The sequence below is a fragment of the Alternaria atra genome (assembly GCF_907166805.1).
Source record: "Alternaria atra isolate CS162 genome assembly, contig: 21, whole genome shotgun sequence".
In the NCBI taxonomy this organism is placed as follows: Eukaryota; Fungi; Ascomycota; class Dothideomycetes; order Pleosporales; family Pleosporaceae; genus Alternaria; species Alternaria atra.
This window is the reverse complement of record NW_025091319.1, coordinates 3,806,574-3,828,247: the sequence shown is the minus strand read 5'-3', so window position 1 is coordinate 3,828,247 and position 21,674 is coordinate 3,806,574. Positions and strand designations below refer to the sequence as shown.

Genomic DNA, 21,674 nt, shown 5'->3' with positions numbered 1-21,674 from the left:
TAGTGTGGCTAATGGCAATGTTCACTGGTAGGGAATTCGAGCCGTTGTCGTTCCTAGCGATACGTTTATGAATTTTCAGAGAAAAGAACTGCAATAGATGCACTCGTTATTGCTGAACGGAAATTTGCAGAATGCGATGCTTGTCGCAAGTTGCTGTGATGAGAAACTGCAGCACGGTGATTGGTTGAAGGGCTTCAAGTACCTTGAAGCCAGTACACACGAGGCTGGTGCACGTGAGAACGGGTTCTAACACTCTGTGCTTGGGTAGCGCGTTCGAAGCTTAATCACGAAGTGTGCAGTGCTCTGTTGTTAAGCGCAGGCAGCAGGCGACCTTCAAGAACGCGACGCGACCTCCGATTCGGAACGAGCGAGCAGTGCTGAGGAAGGATAAAAGTTTAAGCTGAGGCGAGAAGGTTTTCGATGATTTCTTCGGTCGCAGCTCTCTCCGTGATGTTGAGCGCGTTATCCGTGGTGGCAGCGTCATACATCCTGGTTGACTGGCAGGTGGACGTGTCATTCGACAAGCGGCGCGTAAGATCTGATACCGTGAAGCAGACGCTTTTGGCGGCTCTGCAAGCGAACGGGAGTTAGGAACGAAAACTGCTCGAGACAAGACTAGATCGAGACTGAAAACCGAGGCTCCACCACAATCATGCTAGCCTGGAGTCGTAGCGCAAAGTGGTGGGTATAAAGGCGTGGGCGCCTTTCCGATGACGACAACGCCGTCGCGTTGGCTGGTTGGGCGTCATTTTTTATCACCTATTTCTGTCTCCCCACGCTGGTGAGAGGAATCTGTTTGTCAAGCGCAAACATGGTGTAAGATCCCGTTAGGATGTGGTGTTGGACGCGATCTCGGAGCTATGTCGCTGCTTGGTGGGGAAGATGCAAACCGGGCATGCCGCCGAAAAATCCCGTGCTTTACGTGACATGCAAAGCAGGTCATCCCTTGAACAGGATTATCAGATGAAGTCTACCCCTGACCTGATCTTAGGTGGCTGGTAGCCCAGCCCTACAGGAGTCACTAGGTATGCACGCTGCATGCCACCTCTGTCTATCACAGAACCGTCTAGCTCAAGCTCACATGCCGCTACCCGATGACCGAGTATATCTTATAGACTTTCCACATGCGAAATTCTAAAGTATTTGAACAAAAACTCGTCACGCCGCCATGCTGATGCATGGAAATATAGCAAGGCGGCCCTCTATGATCATGCCAAGGCCCTAATTTAGTCCTACGCTCCTACCATGTCTTCCATTCTGCGCATGGGTAGCTCTGACATCAACAACGCTGAACGTTCACATCAACATCGCCTTTATGGCATCTTTTTTTATTACAGCCCGCAGTCGTGTATTCGTCGCGACACCCACTCCTTCGCTTATGTGCAGATGAATTGCTTTTGAGCACTGCAGTACCGGAATCGCATTGAAGCACGCCAGGCGCGCGCCACAATGCCCCGTTATCATGACGATGACAATTTTGAGAGTCAGCCCCTTCTGGACTCAGAAGAAAGTGAGATCGAGGACGAGCCCTCTGTTCGTCACAGTACGCAATGGGAGAGGCACGTAGAGCCGTCGTTAGCGACTGTTCAACCTCAAGCTTTCGACGGTCCTACTGTCTTTCGTCAACGATTCATCCGCCAAATCCTGGGCCTGAACCCTTTCAAGACTTCCTACTTTACACTGTACAGACAACTGGATGATGCTGGGTCGAAAATCATTCTGGCGTTGGGTATATTCACTGCGATTTTGGCAGGGCTGCCGCTTCCTTTGATAGGCGTCGTCCTGGGGCGCATTATCAACAATTTCCCACCCCATCCAGACGAGCTGAAGCATCTGCTGTTCCGTCTCATGTCAGTCGCGGTCGGTTATTTCGTCGTTACTTGGGCTTGGGCCGTCTGCTGGGCTGTCATAGGAGAACGCGTGAGTAGGAAAACCAGAGAGAGACTTCTGCATCGTGCACTAGGCATGGATATGACCTACTATGGTGCGTACATGCCCGAAATATACCTTGCATAAATCATACGTTGACTCGAAATGCCTACTGCAGACACCGTCTCGCCTGATCTATCTAGCATTCTTACAGAAAAGACGCAAACCATTCAACTTGGCACCTCGGAGAAGGTGGGCCTCTTCATCGCATCAATAAGCTACTTTATCTCTGCATTTACTGTGGGATTCATGCTCAATGCAAGACTGACCGGAGTAATGTAATCATCATCTTCGCCGGGCCAGGGAAAAGTCGTTAACATAGCCAGGTTCGTCACGGTGATACCTTCCATGGCATTCGTTGTTTACTTCGGCACCAAGCAAGTTTCCGATCTATCCAAGCAGGCCGCAGTGTACACCGAGAAAGCTGCCTCCGTCGCTGAAAGTGCTATCCGTGCGGTACAAATTGTACAGGCTTTCGGCTTATTCGAGCAGCTGAGCGAGGAACATGTTCATCACTTGCGATCAGCATTGAGAATCGGAATCAGAAAGAGCGTTGCAGGTGCTGTCATGCTTGGCTCAGTGTATTTTGTGGCATACGCGACGAATGCACTTGCTTTCTGGTATGGCGATCGCTTACGGGATGGTAGTGCAGAGGCTGGCACCATTTATGCGGTTGTCTTTCTCATACTAGATGCTTCTTTCGTCGTCGGGTCGTTTGGTCCATTCATCCAGACGTTCGCTATGGCTGCCGCAGCAGGGGCTGCCGTACTGGACGTTCTGGATCATCCGACATCCGATATAGACGTCTATTCCCCAAAAGGAAAGCCAGCAGAGAGTGCACACTTTGAGAAAGATCTTGTCCTTTCATCAGTCTCGTTCGTATATCCTGCTCGACCTACTGTCAGGATCTTAGACAGTATCGACCTATGTATAAAGTCTGGACAGGTGACGGGTCTTGTTGGACCGTCCGGCTCGGGAAAAGTAAGCATGAAACCTTTGGAGGACGTAATCTTCTTGCTGACGTGATCTTTCTTTAGTCTACTATCGCATCCTTGCTTTTGAGGCTTTACGATCCGACCTACGGCCACATATATCTTGGCAATGATAATCTGAAGTCATTCAACGTTCACAGTTTGCGCTCGCATGTTGCGCTAGTCACACAAAACCCAGTCCTTTTTACTGGGACGATACTGGATAACATCAAGCATGGTATACCGAGTCGAGAAAGAGAGCAATTAACCGAAGATGAGATTCTTATCCGATGCATGGCGGCAGCGACGGAGGCATACTGCGACTTCTTAGACCGTCTTCCAGAAGGCATACACACGAAGATCAGCTCTGGGCCCCAGTCTCAACTGTCAGGCGGTCAGAAGCAGCGTATAACGCTCGCGCGTGCGCTAGTGGGAAATCCATCGCTTCTTCTCCTGGATGAATTCACAAGTGCCATGGACGGTACGAGCGAGGCTATTGTACTGGAAAATCTACGTCGTTCTTCTGCGAGCGCTGCCCGAACTACTGTCATCATTGCACATCGTCTGGCAACTGTGCGAGATGCCGATCGCATTGTTGTTATGAAGGACGGTAGTGTAGAAGAAGATGGGTGCCATCAGGACCTTCTTAAGAAGAACGGCGTCTACGCGGAGCTTATTAGGGCACAACAGTTTGAGAAGGGACAACCGTCGACAGCCTCATCGATACGATCTACGGCTCGCTCATCGCACAAAGAGCATAGAGATTATTCGAGTGAACCAGACGACACGACCCCATCGACCCCAAAGTTGCAAGGCGATGCGCCCAATATGAGCGCATTGACATTGATCGGAAGATCATTGGCGTTAAGCCGCCGTGAAACACCTGCCATAATCGTCGGTTTGGTTTCTTCCATCTTCAGTGGTGCAGTCATCATTGGAGAGGCGCTTATATTCGGAAACTTGGTCGAACTCTTGAACGACACAACTGGAGCAGACGATCTCACCAGCAGAATCTCCTTCTACTGTTTACTTTTCTTCGGTCTGGCCATCATCGCTCTGGCTTCCCACTCCTTTGGCAAAACCGCTTTTGGTATGGTCTCAGAAAATCTCACTCTACGGGTCAGAGATCTTTCTTTCCGAACAATACTGCAGCAGGATATTGCCTGGTTTTCTAAGCCTGGTCATTCCCATCATGCCTTGATGTCGCGTCTGAACTCAGACAGTGGCAGTATCAGTGGGCTCTCTGGTGTTATACTTGGAACCGTCTTCTCAATTGCGACATCTGTTCTCGGCGGCATTGTCCTGGCCCACATAGTAGCATGGAAGATTGCTATAGTGTTACTGGCAGCCGTCCCTGTCATGCTGCTGGCTGGCTTCCTGCGCCTTCGTATCTTGGCTATGGCAGAAGAACATCACCAAACGGCGTATAACGACGCAGCAGCTCTTGCTTCAGAAGCCACTTCCTCCATGCAGATCGTTGCGGTTTTCGGACTCGAATCTCACTTTCTTGACGGCTATCGAGAGGCGATCCGAAAACCGTACGAAGAACATCTCAGGTTCAGTGTGCTTGGCAATATTCTGCTCGCCTTTTCACTCTCTGTCACATATTTCGTCTACTCCTTGGCGTACTGGTGGGGGTCTAAGCAAGTGCGCAACGGCAACTATAGTCAACGAGAGTTCTTTATAGTGCTTCCTGCACTGCTTTTCTCCGCACAATCTGCAGGCCAGCTCTTCAGCTTGGCGCCAGAAGTAACAAGGGCAAAGGCTGCTGCCCAGAGCGTCTTCTCACTACATGATGAAAAACCGACTATCATCACAGATCGGACTCCTTTGGACTCTACCATCACTAATACATCGAACGGAAACGCCTTGTTATCCGGCCCTTCAGCCTCATATGGTACATTCGGTATACGGGGAGAGCTTGAATTCCGCAATGTCAGCCTCTACTATGAAAGTCGGCCAAATGTCCCCGCTTTGAATGACGTATCGTTCCAAATTCGACAGGGCGAGAACGTAGCTTTCGTCGGCCGTTCAGGTGCTGGCAAGTCAAGCACAATTCATCTGATAGAAAGATTCTTCGATCCAAATGCAGGACAAGTGTATCTCGATGGGCAAGACATTCGACAAGAAGCTGTTCGTAACCATCGCGCCCGCCTAGCGCTCGTTGAGCAAGAGCCAGATCTTTTTCCAGGCTCAGTCAAGTTCAACATTGGACTAGGCGCACGGCCGGGCACCTCGGTCGGCGATGAAGACATACAACGTGTGGCTAAGGAATGCGAGCTCCACGATTTCATTATGAGCCTGCCGGAAGGCTATAACACCGAGGTCGGCTCTCATGGATCGAAACTTTCAGGCGGTCAGCGTCAACGTCTTGCTATTGCTCGAGCTCTGATACGCGATCCGGAAATCCTGCTTCTCGATGAAGCGACGTCTCAACTGGACGCCAATACCGAACGCGAAATCCGAAGAGCAATTGCCGCTGCTTCTAAAGGCCGGACTACGATCATGATCGCTCATCGATTAGCAAGCGTACAACATGCAGACCGTATCTTTGTGTTTGACACTGGACGTATTGTCGAACAGGGCCGGCACGATGAGCTTGTGGCTATGGGGGGAATATACGCCGCCATGGTTGCCACGCAAGAGCTGGATTAAACATCGTCAACGGTGCTTTCTCAGGTTTGCACTATGCAAAATCGGCGGTGGATTTTGGCTGCTCTCAAACGCAGCTCTTCTTATGCCACGGATGCATTGTATCATATGCATGTACTTGTATCTTCATTTTTCGATCATCCATAAGGATTCTATCCGCACAGCAAAAGCGTACGCAACAGTTTCTTTGCCAGTATCATTAGAGTCCTCTTCACAATTAATACTTAATTCCATCAACTACGGTACACAAGTTCCGTCTACCTTCTTCGCTATGATGTTTCCTATTCAGGCTACGGCGCCGCCACTGCATGCTCGTGGGATATTATATGTACCACATGTGGGCTATGATGATTAAAATGCTCGGGTCGAGCCATGATCGTGTAGCGACAATGCTCAAATGAGTCCGGTCGCTACAATATCGTGAAAACTGACACTGACGCAGCAAATTCTTTTTACCAATCAGGTCATTCTAGTTCTTCTATCTCGTTACTACTGAGAGCTCCCAGGACTTTTGGGGCGACGACCATCAAGAAAAGGACTTGAAGCGCCTCGTTCGTCATCAACATACTTTACCTGCGCTAATACGACCTGCTTTTGAGTGATCGGCAGCAGCGGCGTGCTAACCGAGCCTAGTAACAACGCCGAGACATGCAGTCAACTGGTGGTGTCGTTGGGCATGCACCAGTTGGGCCGAGACCGCTCCGAACTCGCAAGAAATCTCTTCATCTAATCTGATGGATTGATTCATTTCCATCTGATAATTTCTACTCTGCCAAGCCAGTACTTTACCCACGACCCCACGGAGACTATACTTTTTTGAACCAGCCGATGCGACTCCAGGGCAAGTGCAGCGGGGCATGCCTGAAAATTTTGCCTCCGCCATGCGCTTCATGGGCGCCAGGTGAGCTTTTGCTCCACAGCCTAAGCTCCGTCATCTTATCAGATGGCGCGTCTGGAGATCGGTGACATGGGGGTTACGCTGCCATCACTTGGTTAGCGAACCACATATGGTAACACCGGGTTGGAACGGACCGTCAGGGTCTACTGTTACGAAGTGACATCGGACCATTCTCTGACGAGCGTGGCAGCAGTCGTCGATCGACATGGGTGAGCTATACGCAAGAACGGATCCTGGGCACGGTTATGGTCAAGGTACAAGTCGTGGCTCTCGTAGACTTTTTCCATAACGTGGCGACGTCAATCGTACGAATACCCAGTGATTGAAGCCTCTTGTGATTTTTCAAGTGGAGGATTGAATAGGTATGTTAGCATCTACGAATCCACTCGTGTTGTTCATTCGCGTCGAGTGTAGACGTCATTGGTGTTATCACATGAATCCGCTGACTTTCGGCTTCGCGCGTACAGCTTTGCGATTATTCAGCCCACAGGATCGAGACTTGGAGTGTCGTTGGAACAATCGGCGTACGTGTTTCAGAAATCTGCGAAACAGAGCGACAAGTATCACGTCGCGTCGTTCGTGTCTACGATACTAACAGCGCTGTGCCTTTTGTAGTGATATCCGCTGTTCGTTTACGCAAATATGAGCCCGCACGCCGAAATGTCGTCGAACACGTCCGAAGGACCAGCTCCGGCCGTCCAGCGAGCTTTCAATGGTTTCTTGAGTGAGAACTTTGAGGAGAACCAGCTTCCGGCATTTGAGAACCGATCACATCTTCGATACACTCCGGAAGATGAACTACACGACTTGATTTGTGTCGGTTTCGGACCTGCGTCACTAGCTATTGGCGTAGCTCTGCATGATGCTTTGGACGGAACAGACCCTTCCCTTGTAGATGTTCCTGGTCTACAAAGCAGATCACCAAAAGTTGCTTTCCTTGAGAAGCAGTCGCAATTTGCATGGCACGCAGGTATGCTCCTACCAGGAGCGAAGATGCAGATCACGTTCATGAAAGACATGGCTACCATGCGCAACCCGAGAAGCGAATTCACATTCATCAACTACTTGCACCAGAAAGATCGCCTAGTGGAGTTTGCCAATCTCAACACCTTCCTACCAGCTCGTGTTGAGTATGAGGACTACATGAAGTGGTGCGCCAGCTGGTTCGAGGATGTTGTAGCGTATAGCCAAGAAGTCGTCAAGGTCATGCCAGAGAAGTCACCGAATGGGGAGATTACTACATTCACCGTGGTTTCGCGCAACACCTTGACAGGCCGCACCGAGTCGCGGAGAACCAAGCATGTGGTCATCGCTGCGGGTGGAAGTCCGAACATCCCAGCGCCGTTCCCTACGAACCACCCCAGGGTTATCCACTCGTCGAAGTTCTCGTACATGTCGAAAGAGCTTTTGAAAGACCACAACGCACCATATAGCATTGCGGTGGTTGGAAACGGCCAGAGTGCCGCTGAAATCTTCGACTTCCTACACGCAAACTATCCGAACGCACGAACACGAATGTTAATCAAGGGAGGAGCCCTACGACCGAGTGACGACTCGCCGTTGTAAGTAATAGTTCAAAGCTATGCTGTTTCCCTGCTAATCAGGCCAGTGTCAACGAAATCTTCAACCCTTCACGAACAGACTGCACGTACAACCGCGATCCCAAGCTCCGCGCAACTACGCTCCTCGAGGACAAGGGCACCAACTACGGCGTCGTCCGCCTTCCGCTCCTCGAGCACATCTACGAGACGCTCTACTTACAACGCATTCGTCATGGCAACTCGCCGGCCGAGGAAGAAAACTGGCCACACCGTATAATGCCATACCGTCGTGTTATTGACGTGACTGACTCGCCAGTTCGACATGGTGGTGTACGCCTCCAGGTGCAAGATACCAGTCCCCTATATTTCTCCGAGTGTGCGGGCGGCCAAGAGAGGCAGGAGACATTGGACGTCGATGCCGTCTTTGTAGCAACAGGCTATCGCAGAGATCTGCACGAGACGCTGCTCAAGGACGCGCGACACCTGATGCCTGGTGGAGAGTTGGAGGGTGCCAAGTGGCAGGTGCAGAGGGACTACAAGATCAACTTTACAGAGAAGAGCGTTGGTGAGGATGCAGGTGTCTGGTTGCAAGGCTGCTGTGAAACCACGCATGGTGTAAGTATTGTCCCGTCTTATTGGTGAGGTGCGAGAGGTGCTAATGATGACGACAGTTGAGCGATACCCTTCTTTCGGTGCTTGCGACAAGGGGAGGTGAGATGGTGAGGGGCATCTTTGAGAAGCCTGCCAAGTGGGACAATGGTGATGTGCTGGGAGGGTACGAGGTGCGCGAGTGATCAGCGGTAATGGCTCGCGCTTTGGGAAAAAAAGGTACATAGGTAATCTTCTCCTTTACTTGCTTCAACTACTATGACGTCTTTGACCATTCCAACTTTGTGCCAAAGCGTGTCGCTTATCTACTTGTCGCTTAAAGTCCAAATCTCACTCTTGCATTTCATGTTGTGCGCGGTGGATATGGCGAGCAGAAAAAGCAATCCTTGTTTGGCATTGATATCAGTGCCTAAGTAGCATTCAGGGTCGTGCCTTCCTGTTTGAGGACCCTGGAAATTGAAGCGGCCCGACGATGAGCACAACGTGACTCTGGGAGTCGAGCTTGGTGTAGCTACTGCATGAGTCTCGATGAGCAGACGGTAGCCAGGAAGGAACGATGAGTAGAGTGAATTACAGCAATCACCCCACGATCATGGGCGTGAGGAGGCTGGCTGCTTTCGTCACTAGCGCAACCAAGGAAAGAGCCCAATTCCATGGATGTTGCAATGGCGCCAACATCAGCGCTACGCTGACCTCACACCCATCCTTTCCCTCTGCCTGTGAATATCCCCTCTTGCGCACCAATCTGCGCGTCTGTTCCTCTGCGGCTGCTCCAGGTCCTGCTGCGAACAGCGTACGGCCGCTGACCACGTAACACCACCCCGCAACAGCCAAACGAAGCACCCCCGTCACCTCGAGTCTCGTACGGCCACAACAAGTGCGCTCCCCTTCAGCCTACGCCTTTTGCAATCACGACTCCAGTGCTGCGCCGCAGTCGCTGTTTGACGTAGCTCAGCCCACTTCCCCAGCCAGCGCGTACCCTCGGCATGCAACACCCGCAGTGAGGACTGATTGGCGTCTCCTCCCGCGACACAGTCGCTTCCCAACCCTTCGCACCCGCAATTCCCGGTTGCTATGGAGCCGCAGTGGACAGCCTATTCAGAGGCACCGGGCAATCGCTACTCGCACAGCATGACTTCCTCTCCACACGCCTCGAGAGACGCCAGCGTGTCTTCGCAGATCAAACCGGACCCGTACGCAACGCCGTCACGACAGAATTCAATGCCTCTACAATCGCCCACCGGCACTGCTAGCCGCGGACCCGAATACAACGACGGAGATGGTGATGTGCCCATGGAGGATGCATACAAGCCACGGCTGAACAATATGGCGCGCCCAACCCAACAACAGAGGCATTCGCAGCAGTACCTGCAGCAAGAGGAAAGTACTGCCGCACGCAGATACTCGCCTATGAACCTTTCGCCCACCTCGCCATACTCGGGTGGTGCACAGCAGGGTGGACAGAACTACACCAGCTTTACCCCTCAGGCCCAAGCGCAGAGTCAAGGCAACCGACAGAGCCCGACGCGCAACAATCCCTACATATCGCCGCCCAACAACTACTACTCTCCGCCATGTACGTTCATTCTGTGTTTCGATATACTCCTGTCCTAGCGCCCTGATACTGACTAGCATCACTTTAGCCTCCCGACCGCATGCGCCTCAACTGCCACCCATACAGTCCAACATGAGCCCAGAGAGTTTCTACCCGCAATCTGCAACGGCGCAATTGAACGCAGTATACAACAGAGAGGCTCGGTCGCCGCGCGCATCTTCCAACTCTAACCCTCCTCCGCAACTCCCTCCCATGGGACGAGGGCCGGTACCAAAATTCGAAAAGTGTGTCAACACTGCCGACTTGCAGCCTAAGATCAACGCCCAGCCGCCTTTTCGTCGCGCCAATCCAGAAGGTGGATTTATCAGCGTAAGTTGAGCAGCATAATATAAAAATCATATGCTAACAGCAACGTCTAGCCTCTACAAGCGCTCACTGCGCATCTGCCCATGACCTACAAGCTGTGCAATGGCGGCTTCAACTACCAGTCGTCGCGCAATCCTCGCAGAGTACTCACGAAACCGAGCAAGGGTGTCAAGAACGATGGATACGACAACGAGGACAGCGATTACATTCTCTACGTGAACGATATTCTGGGGTCGGAAGAGTCCGGGCACAAGAATCGTTATCTAATTCTGGATGTGCTGGGTCAGGGTACCTTCGGACAGGTCGTCAAGTGCCAGAACTTGAAGACACAGGAGGTTGTCGCAGTAAAGGTTATCAAGAACCGGACAGCATACTTCAACCAGAGTATGATGGAGGTGTCTGTCCTTGATCTGGTGAGTGTTCTGCTATAAGGAAGTACTGGCGGGACTAATGTGACGCAGTTGAACAAGCAGATGGACAAGAATGATGACCACCATCTTCTGCGACTAAAGGACACTTTCATCCACAGGCAACATCTGTGTCTGGTGTTTGAGCTGCTGAGCGTCAACCTGTACGAGCTAATCAAACAGAACCAGTTCCGCGGATTGTCCACAACGCTGGTACGCGTGTTCGCACAGCAGCTAATCAACGGTCTGGCATTGCTTGGAAAGGCAAAGCTGATACATTGCGACTTGAAGCCTGAGAACATTCTTCTGAAAAAGTACGTAACAAATTTGGTGGTGGCGTGCATACACTGACCCAGTGACAGCCTTGAGAGCCCTATTATCAAGATTATCGATTTCGGTTCCGCGTGCGACGAGCGTCAGACTGTGTACACTTACATTCAATCGCGATTCTACCGATCTCCCGAAGTCCTACTCGGTCTACCATACTCCGCCGCGATTGATATGTGGTCACTAGGTTGTATTGTGGTTGAGCTGTTCCTCGGTCTACCTCTGTTCCCTGGCTCGTCGGAGTATAACCAGGTGTCAAGGATAACAGAAATGCTTGGACTACCACCTCATTGGATGCTCGAGATGGGCAAGCAGTCGGGAGAGTTTTACGAGAAGTCGCAGGATGAGTACGGCCGTAAGCAGTACCGACTCAAGTCAATGGAGCAGTATTCACGGGAGCATGGCACGAAAGAGCAGCCCAGCAAGAAATACTTCTCTGCTACGACCCTGCCCGACATTATCAAAAACTACCCCATGCCGCGGAAGAACATGAAGCCAAACGAGATCGAGCGAGGTAAGCAAGCGAATCAACGCAGTTGCCGTCACAGCTAACGTTCCATAGAAATGGCCAACCGAGCTGCCTTCATCGACTTCGCTCAAGGTCTGCTAAACCTCAACCCTCTGGAACGTTGGACTCCTGCTCAAGCCAAGTTGCACCCTTTCATAACCCAAGCAAAGTTTACTGGGCCGTTTGTACCCCCTATGACTCTGAAGTCCGGCTCAAGCAGATCCCCAGCACCTGGCGTCCAGGAGCAGCAGCGATACGAGGGCATGAGCAGACAGCGACAGCAGCAACAACAGCAGGCCGTTGCACAGCAACAACAGGCCCAAGCCGCCCAACACGCTGCGTATGCGAATATGCAGATGAACCAATATGCCGCTGCACAAAGCCCGCAGGCTCCGCAAAATCCGTACAATATGTACCCTCCGAACCACCAGGGCGCCCCTCCACCTTACCCTGCGCAGGCAGCACAATATGGCCAGCCGATGAACATGATGCAGCCACAGCAGCCGCGGCAATACAACCAGCCCCAAAACCTGTACGCCCAAGCTACAACCCGCGCGGGTCGACAACGAGCAACGACAATGGATCAGCAACAGTCGGGACAATCAGGCATCCCTCCTGCGCTCCAGAGGGTTATGAGTCATCTGGATCCAAATGCGCCCGTCCGTTTGCAACCGTCACCAGCATATTACCCACCACCGCCTGATGGTGCCCCAGAAAGTGCGAGCAGTGCCGCCAGGAGAAGAGGGTCGCGAGCAGGCAATTCGAACCGTAACCAGAATTTTGTGCGAAATTTGGAAGACCGGACACTTGAAGAGGGTTTCATGGGTCAGAATCATTGGCAGTGAGGGGATGGCTCCGATGAGTAGTTCTCATATTACGAAAATAACGCTTTGCACAGCGTGGAGATCTGACGGTGGATGAGTCGCGGCGTTCTGAGTTCTCCTTGATGCCCATTTCTCCTCATGGTGCTTCCGTCGTTATGGTCGTCTGAGACACTGGCAAGCGGTATCATGCTATCAACGGGTGGAGCCATACTCGAATGACCGCGCGGGCCGCATATCGTTCACAACGGTCTGCTCAAATTGTACTACGACCCAATGATGCTCAGCGTCTTAAACTGGCTTCAGACACGTCCCCTGGTGGGCCAGATTGATGACTCTACAACCTGCACTGGGATTAATCGAGCGAGGTAAGCTGGACCTCGATTGGAAGATACACAACAGGACGGAAGAGATGCATGTTCAATAGCATGACTGTTGTCGCCGAATGTCGAGCCATGACTCAAAAGCGCCCAGCCCTTGGGGAAGTGGTGTATGGCAGCAATTGTACTTTTAGTAACTTCTCATAAACTCTTTTGGTTGCGTCTTTGTGGCCAATAACTTGCGCATTTAGCTATCACTATTGTTGTTTATGTGATGGATGGTTTCGATGATGGGACATGGTCAGAACGGGGCAGACTTGGAGTATTAACAAGTACAGAATCCTAGTAAAGACGAAACTCAAATGATAAGTATTCTAGACATCAGTCTACTCTTAGTGACTGTACAATGATCATTTGTTGTTGCATCATCTCAAAATCGGATAGGCGTTGGCGCGCCTAGCGTGCGACTGGGGTGAATGTGTTCGCGTCTGTTTAGGGTTAGGCGCGGGGCACACAGTCATGGCTTGGCGCTGGCTCGAAATTCGGTTGCGGAAAGTTCAAACAAGGCGGCAGTGATTCTGGTCAACCCACAACGGCGCCTGCCACATATATTGCCCCCGACCCCTCCGGCAAATCCCAACTCTCGAGAACAGCAATCATGGCGTCCCGATTCTTTGCCGCCAGCGACAGCTCCTCGGACGAGTCCAGCGAGGAGGAGCTCTACTCCAACGACGAGGAGTCCGAACAGGAAGACAGCGACAAGGATTCCGACGACGAGTCCGATGACGATGACTCTTCGGACTCTGGTTCAGAAACCGGTGCCAACCGCTTCTTGAAGGACGCCTCCAGTGACAGCGAGAGCGACGACGAGGATGTGAACAAGGTGCTGAAGAGTGCCAAGGACAAGCGCTTCGACGAGTTGGAGGCGACGATCAGGCTCATTGAGAATGCGCAGAAGATCAACGACTGGGCTGTCATTTCCGAACGTACGTTCACTCTAGAAATAGCCCTGGAAGGGGCATGGGCGATGGTGGCGGGGTACATGAACAGTGCTGACATTACGGGTATACAGAGTTCGACAAGCTCATCCGCCAGGTGCCAACTCTCACCAAGCAGAACGATGGCAAGGTCCCCAAGCTGTACATTCAGGCCGTTGCCGACCTCGAGACGGTTGTGGTCGAGACACACGAGAAGCAGAAGGTCACCCCCAAGAAGATGAACGCTGTCAACGGTCGCGGGTTCAACGCTGTCCGTCAAAAGATCAAGAAGCACAACCGCGACTTTGAGAAGGACATCAACGCGTACCGGGAGAACAAGGAGGACTTTATGCGCGAGGAGGAGGAGGTTACTCAGGCACCCAAGGAAAAGAAGAAGAAGAACAAGATCCCTCAACTCGGCACCGAGGTCGTCGAGGAGGCAACTGACGATGGCTTCATCACAGTTGGAGCTGGTGGCAAGGCTGTCCTGTACACCGCTGAGGGTATCCTCAAGCACTTGCGTGCGATTGTCGAGCAGCGTGGTCGCAAGAACTCGGACAAGCTGGAGCACATCCGGACACTGGAGAAGTTGTTCGACGTAGCCGTCAACGACTACCAAAAGGTCCGCGTTCTTTTGACTCTCATCTCGACGCGCTTCGATTTGACGTCTGGTACTGCCAGCCACATGCACCAGGAGCAGTGGAAGCTGTGAGTATTGCTGAACCGATACATGGCCGCTATTTGCTAACACTGTCTAGTGCCGACCAAGAATTCGGAAAGCTCCTCCAAATCCTTGAGAACAGCAACGAAATTGTTGTCATTGAGAACGCCGAGGAATGGGAGGACGACGACAAGCTACCCACCATCACACCTGGCGAGATCTTCCGTATTCCAGGAAGCATCGTCTCTTTCGTTGAGAGGCTCGACGACGAGCTCACTCGCTCGCTGCAGCACATCGACCCACACACGTCAGAGTACATTGAGCGGTTGACCGACGAGGCCCTGCTGTACGCTCAGCTCGTCCGCACCTTGGTATACGTTGAGAGCATGAAGAAGAACCCAAGCCTGGAACTTCCACAAGATCCATTGAACCGCATTGTTATGCGGAGATTGGAACACGTCTACTTCAAGGTACGCAAATGTTCCACTCTTGTATACCTGCTCATGCTAACATGCCCAGCCCTCGCAAGTCATCACTATCCTCGAGAACAATGTTTGGAAGGCGATCCCAGAGAACCTTGACTCTGAGATCACCCCCCGCGCCATCTCCAACGACACCGCCTCCCTCGTACAAACCCTATGCACATACTTGTTCCAGAACAGCGAGGGCATCATTCGTGCTCGCGCCATGTTGTGCCAGATCTACTTCTTGTCTCTGCACGACCAGTATTACAAGGCTCGCGATATGATGCTCATGTCTCATTTGCAAGAGACTATCAGCAACTTCGACGTCAACACACAGATCTTGTTCAACCGTGCATTGGTCCAGGTCGGTCTCTGCGCTTTCCGCGCCGGTCTCGTCTACGAGGCGCAAACTTCGCTACAAGAGATCTGCGGTAGCAACAGGCAGAAGGAGCTACTCGCACAAGGTCTGCAAATGCAGCGATACTCCCAGATCTCGCCCGAGCAAGAGCGTCTCGAGCGTCAACGACAACTTCCCTTCCACATGCACATCAACCTTGAGCTGCTAGAGTGCGTCTACTTGACTTGCTCCATGTTACTTGAGATTCCTCTCCTCGCACAACTCGGCTCATCACCAGACCTTAGGAAGCGGGTGATTAGCAAGACCTACCGCCGTCTCTTAGAGTACCATGAGCGCCAGATCTTCACTGGCCCGCCTGAGAACACGCGTGATCACGTCATGCAAGCTTCGAAGGCACTCTCTGCTGGTGAATGGAAAAAGGCAGCTGAGTTCATCAACTCGATTAAGATCTGGGAGCTCATGGCCGACGCGGAGAAGATCAAGGACATGCTGTCCTCGCAGATCCAAGAGGAGGGTCTCCGCACATACCTCTTCACATATGCACCCTTCTACGACACTCTCTCCATCTCCACACTAGCGGGCATGTTCGAGCTGTCAGAGCGCAAGGTTTCCGCGGTCGTCTCAAAGATGATCTCACACGAGGAGCTCGCTGCCGCTCTCGACCAGGTCAACTCGGCCATCATCTTCAGGAAGGGTGTTGAGTTGTCGAGACTCCAGACCCTCGCACTGAGCTTATCAGACAAGGCATCAGGCCTCATCGAGTCGAACGAGAAGACGCTGGAGCAACGCACACAAGGTACCGCCAACGCCTTTGAGAGGCAAGGTGGACGCGGTAACCGCGGTGGCCGAGGAGGCGGCCGTGGCGGTGGTGGTCGTGGAGGAGGCGGACCAAGGGGTGGAAGGAATCAGCAGTTCACTGGTGGTGCTTTGGGACGTGCCATCCAGGCTTAGACGTCTATCTCGTCTTCTGGGAGGCAACGTAGGGTCATGGGCGGCGAATACGGTTTTGTCGGACTACACCTTTTTGGTAGTTCCGTGGTAATGCGAATGCTTTTCAGCTAGATCATGAGTGAGAATGCAGAAATGAAAAAGTACATGGTCATGTTTTCGTGTCGACCACGCCTATCGTTTGGTTTCTTGTTGGCGTGTTTTCCTTCTACAACTACTCTGTGGTAGTGTTTTAGAAACTCGTATCCTTGAGGGAAGTCAAACTGCCATGGTTGATTAAGCACCTAAGAACAAATGGGATGACGGAGAAAGGGCGATGTGCAACGAAATGGACACTTAGATGATTAAAGCCCTTATTAGAGAGTATAACAAAGTTATGATTTGGAAGGAAAGAATAATAATATGCTGTGATACGTATAGTAGAACTGACATCTTGGCATAAATCGATTTGATAGGAGCCGGTTAGAAGATGTTTCCTCCAACGAATTCGATATGCAGCCACAGCTGCAAAAATTGGCAAAAAGGTGGGCGAGCCCAGAGACTCGTTACTCTATAACCCGGATTCGTTCCTTATAGCACAAAGACGCCCCCTGCTTCGCTGCGCCCACGCTCGAAGATTTGATGTTCTCACACAGGCGACCCCAAATGCCGACTGCCGTGATTACCATAATCATGTCCAGCCAATGAGAGCACAGCTTAGATCAGCCAATCCAAGCGTCCGCCCCAGTTCATATGTTATGGACACATGAAATCCAGACCTCCCACCCAGTGAGAGCCACTACGAGCCAAAAAAACAATGGACGGGCGGGTGATCGAAACCCGGACCTTCCGCAATCAAAGTCGAAAATTTGCAAAGCGGACGCTCTACCACTGAGCCACACGCCCCTGGTGATTTATGAAAGAACGTGATTTGGATGCATTATATTGTAGGTGGTTTCCCATACATCTGACAAGAACGCCCCGAGGCAAGTTTTGTAGATACGTGATGTGGAGTATTGGCATATGGGGTTGCCGAAAGATGCCGATCGCTGCCCGAGCTGTCACTTTGCCGTTGCGACGGTGCAAGGCCGTAAGATTGATGTTCAGCCGACAAGACAATGCGACAACGGGGAGCAGAAGCATCGATCGACCTGGGCACTGCGCATCGTCAAATACGTCTCTTGGACTTTGTTGTACCTATCCGATACATGTCCTCGACCACCTGCCTTAGCCAGGGGAGACGACGGATTTACCGGCCCGCCAAGACCCTGTCGATCCATTCGTCTCCGACACGCGACTTGGGAACTTCTCGAGGATACGCAAGACACAAGTGCATGGCAGCCGCAATTGTCCCACACTGGTGAACAATGAAATTACGAATAGCCTCCGCATGGCACACCCTCGCCGTTTTGCTTCTGCTGGGCGGAGCAGCGCAGGCTTCTTTGGGCGACAGATTGCCCGACTTCAAGGACTGTGTACAGGTACGTGTAGATATGGGAGCTGATTCTTGGAGACTTCTAGGCGCGTTCGCTAACACGAAGTCCACAGGTTTGTAAAGAAGCCAATTGCGGCCCAGATGGTCCGTCGATACGTATGCCACCCATATCCATCCCGAAATTCTAGTCTCGTGCCTGGTACTCACAACTCGCGCAGCCTTCCACCGCCGTCTCCTTCTCTGGGACTGTCCCTCCGAATGCGATTACACATGCCAACACATTGTAACTGCCCAACGCCTCGCCCGCGACCCTCCATACATGCAGCCCATCTACCAATTCCACGGCAAATGGCCTTTTTACCGCTTCATGGGCATGCAAGAGCCATTCAGCGTCATCTTCTCCCTCTTCAACTACCTTGCGCATGACTGGGGCATGTCGCAGCTCCGCGACAAAATCCCCGCTTCGTACCCGCTGCGAAAATACTACCTGTGGTTTGGATACGTGGGCCTGGCAAGCTGGACGTTCAGCATGATCTTCCACACGAGGGATTTTGGCGTTACGGAAAAGTTGGATTACTTCGCTGCTGGCGCGAACGTGCTGTATGGGCTGTATTACGCGCCCATCAGGGTCTTCAGACTCGATAGGAAGGAGCCGAGGAAACAGAGCTTGCTGAGGCTTTGGACGGGAGTTTGCATTACCTTGTATACGCTACATGTCCTGTACCTCTCGCTCTGGTCTTGGGATTATACGTACAACATGGCTGCCAATGTTGCTGTTGGCGTCGTAGCCAACTTGCTCTGGAGTGGCTTCAGTTACCTCCAGTACCAGAAGATTGGGAGGGCATGGGCTGTCTGGCCTGGTCTGTGTGTCGCCTGGATTATCTTGGCTATGAGTCTGGAGTTGTTGGATTTCCCGCCTTGGAAGGGCATGATTGATGCGCATAGCCTGTGGCATTTGGGTACGGTTCTGCCGACTATTTTGTGGTACAAGTAAGTTGAATGGTCACGTCGTATCTTGTAGGTGATTAGGGCTAACGATTCCCCAAGCTTCCTCGTCAGAGACGCCCAGGAAGATATTGCAGGTACGCGGCTCAAAGATTGATCGACACAATCGCTCTCCGATAAGACTACCATTCGCCCGCTGTGTACGGCTCCGTCGCTTACCATTTTCGTCTCCAGGAAAACTGCCTACGGCTGGTTATGGTGCTGGTGCTTGGAAGGACAAGAGCTAGTTCCGCCTTGAGATGCTCGCGTGATATTTTGCGTTTGCATAGCACGGTGTTCCTATAGAGACATACACAGGACCATGCAATTAGGCTGTATATTGAGCAATACATCTACAAATACACTCAAGACCTGTATTCGTCTATGGGCTTGCACGAGTGTTTAGGTTGATAGCAGAAAGTCTCGCATCACCAAGTGCGAGCTTTGTGCAGAGTGAACAAGAGAGTGAGGGGTTCAGTCGTAGTATTCATAGATTACTAAATAACCAATCGAATACAGCAGGTATCACAGTGAAAACGCCCGACATCTATCGTCGTAGAGAAGCCATAAAAGTAGACCCATCGCAGCCTGACATGAAGTGAAAATCGACAAGTGCGTGATCCTATCTCAACCTTACTCATCCGGAATGCTTAAAGACCCCTTTGTCCACTCGCCACCATTCAAACCTGCAGAGGTAAAGTCAGTGCATATCCCACACGCATCTCGCACAATCACAACTTACCTCTTGTGAAAGCCGTAATGTCATCTCCTTCCGTCTGGAAGAACACATACAAGCTGTCCCACAACGTCTCCTCTCCACGCTTCTCAGCAAATGCTGTAACAGTAAGATGCGTACCCCCAAGCCCCACCACCGAACCCGCTACATCAGTAACGGTAAACGTCTGGTCTTCAATGAACGTTGTGTTTTCAGCTTGGTACGTAACATTGTACCCCTTGATACTTCGATCCGCCATTTGCGCGTAAAAGTACGTTGTGTAGCCAAGAGACGTGATGGGGTACACGTCTTTGATGGCGCCCATACTGGCGTTTGTCCAGGAGTTGATGGGGTGGGTCGGCGTGGACGTGGCGGTCTCATTCGTATCTTTCCACCAGAACTCCACGTCATTGTCCTTGTTATTTAACATGGCGTAGGATGTGGTGCCTGCGCCCCAGCTGTAGCAGCCTACACCGGCATGGCCGTTGAAACCAGACCATGGTTCGATGAGTACCCATACGTCCTCTGTTTGACCGCTGTACCAGGCGTACTGATGAAAGGTGGATTCGTCGACAGCAAACCATATGTTCTGTGGCGATGATGATGCGGTCAGTGTATGTCTTTGAAGTAGTTTGTACATCTCAAACTTACCATGCCTGTTTGTCCCTCAAAGGGGTCTGTGTTATTGAGGCCAGACGCTGTAGGAAATTTCGTGAAGTCGGAATCTCCGTAAAAGTTCCCCTTGTAGCAAGCCTGTAAACCAGTGGTTGGCGAGTCGAAGGCTTTGAGATTGAGGTCGCTGAGCGGACCTGGTTGCCAGATGTCGCTTGTGTTGGACTGGATCAGTTGCTTGACGGTGTTATTTTTGTCGATGTAGAAGATATGGAACTGTCCATAGTCAGGATAGTGCTTTAGAATGAGGAGGTTACCTGAGTTCGATCGCGGAGTCGCGATCTGCGGAAAAGTTTATTCGATCATACTCACATATTGAGTCTCATTGAGGGCAAAGGAGACTGCAGATATAGGTGATGCACTTTTCGCATCACCAGCAACAGTTTGAGCTTTACCCCCACCAATCCATTTTCTGTCCGTAGTATATTGCATGAATCTAATATCGCCTGTATGGTGCTGAAAGTAAAGCGTGAAAATCCGTCGTTGGCCTTTATTCCAAGATTCTCCAGCTAGAGCGATACCTGTACCGTCTGCAAAGCAGTAAGTCTCAAGTCAGCGTTCGTTTCGTACATGTCTCGTAAAATCAACTTACTGAAAACACCCTTTGTCGACAGGTAGTCGGCATTGAGAGAGCCGCCAATACATGACTCAGGATTATCACGACAGAAGGGATGAACTGTGTTCTCATCTCTGTGTATTGTTAGCGCCTTAATTATAAGGCAAAGATACATGCATTGTGAACCTACGAGTCTTTTTTCTGTAATCCCAATCCCAGACCGAGTCCTAAGGCGAGACCGATAATCGCAATGATAATGACTCCAATGAGAATAAAGAACGTCCGCTTCTTCATGCCGCATTTTCGATCCTCCTTCGGTGGCACTGGTGGAGGACCAGCTTGAGGATTATCGTACGGGTCGACATGCTCCTTGAATCCATATGGCCGGATGTGCGGAGAGGTAATGGTAGTGCCTCCATGTGACGAAGGTGACATCGGTCGGCCTCCATGAGGGTAATGACTGAACTGGCCCGGTACTCTACATATTGGTGTATAAAGTCAGCACATGCCTCATAGGCAGTTAGAACAAGGATACTTACACCTGAGGTCCCTCGAAATCTGGAGTAGGTTTGCCGACTGGAACAGCTGTGGCGTATGGGATCTCCTTCTCCGTTGAATACCTATTAAACAATCAGATCAAAAGGCTGGGTGGAGAAGCGGCTCAGTTCTATCGGATGAATTTGTTAACTCAGCGAAGATGACATACCCTTGCTGATAAGTTTCATGGTTTTGTGGTTGAGGATGTTGGTGATACTCATGTTCATACGGTAGAGGAGGGGACACAGCTGCTGGTGAGTTTGCGTTAGAGTAGGTATGAGGCGAGCCCTCGGCTGCATATATCTGATCGTGCTCATGGAAACCCGGTGGAGGAGGGCTCCATTGACTATCGGTATAGCTCCGGGGACTGCTTATATCGTCACGGTGTTGGTCACGGTAGTCCATCTTGCTCAATGAGAAGACTAGGTATGGAGGGTGGGTCGGAATCTGAACGGAGAGATCCAAGTCCTTGAGCCTGGTCAAG

The 21,674-nt window shown here is 51.5% G+C and overlaps 6 protein-coding genes across 6 annotated transcripts; 5 read left to right on the top strand and 1 right to left on the bottom strand.

Moving 5' to 3' along the window:
- Positions 1-1,449: 1,449 nt before the first annotated feature.
- Positions 1,450-5,555, top strand: ALTATR162_LOCUS1696 (uncharacterized protein; the record flags this gene model as incomplete). The annotated part of the gene is made up of 4 exons (XM_043309294.1): positions 1,450-1,984; positions 2,048-2,207; positions 2,256-2,910; positions 2,967-5,555. 4 exons carry the CDS (start codon positions 1,450-1,452, stop codon positions 5,553-5,555), a joined length of 3,939 nt encoding a protein of 1,312 aa, XP_043165229.1.
- A 1,555-nt stretch (positions 5,556-7,110) lies between these two features.
- Positions 7,111-8,785, top strand: ALTATR162_LOCUS1695 (uncharacterized protein; the record flags this gene model as incomplete). Its single annotated transcript, XM_043309293.1, has 3 exons — positions 7,111-8,012; positions 8,060-8,606; positions 8,663-8,785. 3 exons carry the CDS (start codon positions 7,111-7,113, stop codon positions 8,783-8,785), a joined length of 1,572 nt encoding a protein of 523 aa, XP_043165228.1.
- An 889-nt stretch (positions 8,786-9,674) lies between these two features.
- Positions 9,675-12,608, top strand: ALTATR162_LOCUS1694 (uncharacterized protein; the record flags this gene model as incomplete). The annotated part of the gene is made up of 6 exons (XM_043309292.1): positions 9,675-10,176; positions 10,244-10,524; positions 10,575-10,934; positions 10,983-11,242; positions 11,291-11,769; positions 11,818-12,608. The coding sequence occupies 6 exons, from the start codon at positions 9,675-9,677 to the stop codon at positions 12,606-12,608; spliced, it is 2,673 nt and encodes an 890-aa protein (XP_043165227.1).
- A 954-nt stretch (positions 12,609-13,562) lies between these two features.
- ALTATR162_LOCUS1693 (uncharacterized protein) lies at positions 13,563-16,315 on the top strand (the record flags this gene model as incomplete). Its single annotated transcript, XM_043309291.1, has 4 exons — positions 13,563-13,890; positions 13,977-14,589; positions 14,640-15,012; positions 15,062-16,315. The coding sequence occupies 4 exons, from the start codon at positions 13,563-13,565 to the stop codon at positions 16,313-16,315; spliced, it is 2,568 nt and encodes an 855-aa protein (XP_043165226.1).
- Positions 16,316-17,658: 1,343 nt separating this feature from the next.
- On the top strand, positions 17,659-18,828 carry ALTATR162_LOCUS1692 (uncharacterized protein; the record flags this gene model as incomplete). The annotated part of the gene is made up of 4 exons (XM_043309290.1): positions 17,659-17,772; positions 17,840-17,882; positions 17,945-18,716; positions 18,774-18,828. 4 exons carry the CDS (start codon positions 17,659-17,661, stop codon positions 18,826-18,828), a joined length of 984 nt encoding a protein of 327 aa, XP_043165225.1.
- Positions 18,829-19,343: 515 nt separating this feature from the next.
- Positions 19,344-21,595, bottom strand: ALTATR162_LOCUS1691 (uncharacterized protein; the record flags this gene model as incomplete). Its single annotated transcript, XM_043309289.1, has 8 exons — positions 19,344-19,396; positions 19,453-20,014; positions 20,077-20,313; positions 20,410-20,627; positions 20,690-20,787; positions 20,844-21,131; positions 21,193-21,273; positions 21,360-21,595. 8 exons carry the CDS (start codon positions 21,593-21,595, stop codon positions 19,344-19,346), a joined length of 1,773 nt encoding a protein of 590 aa, XP_043165224.1.
- Positions 21,596-21,674: the final 79 nt, after the last annotated feature.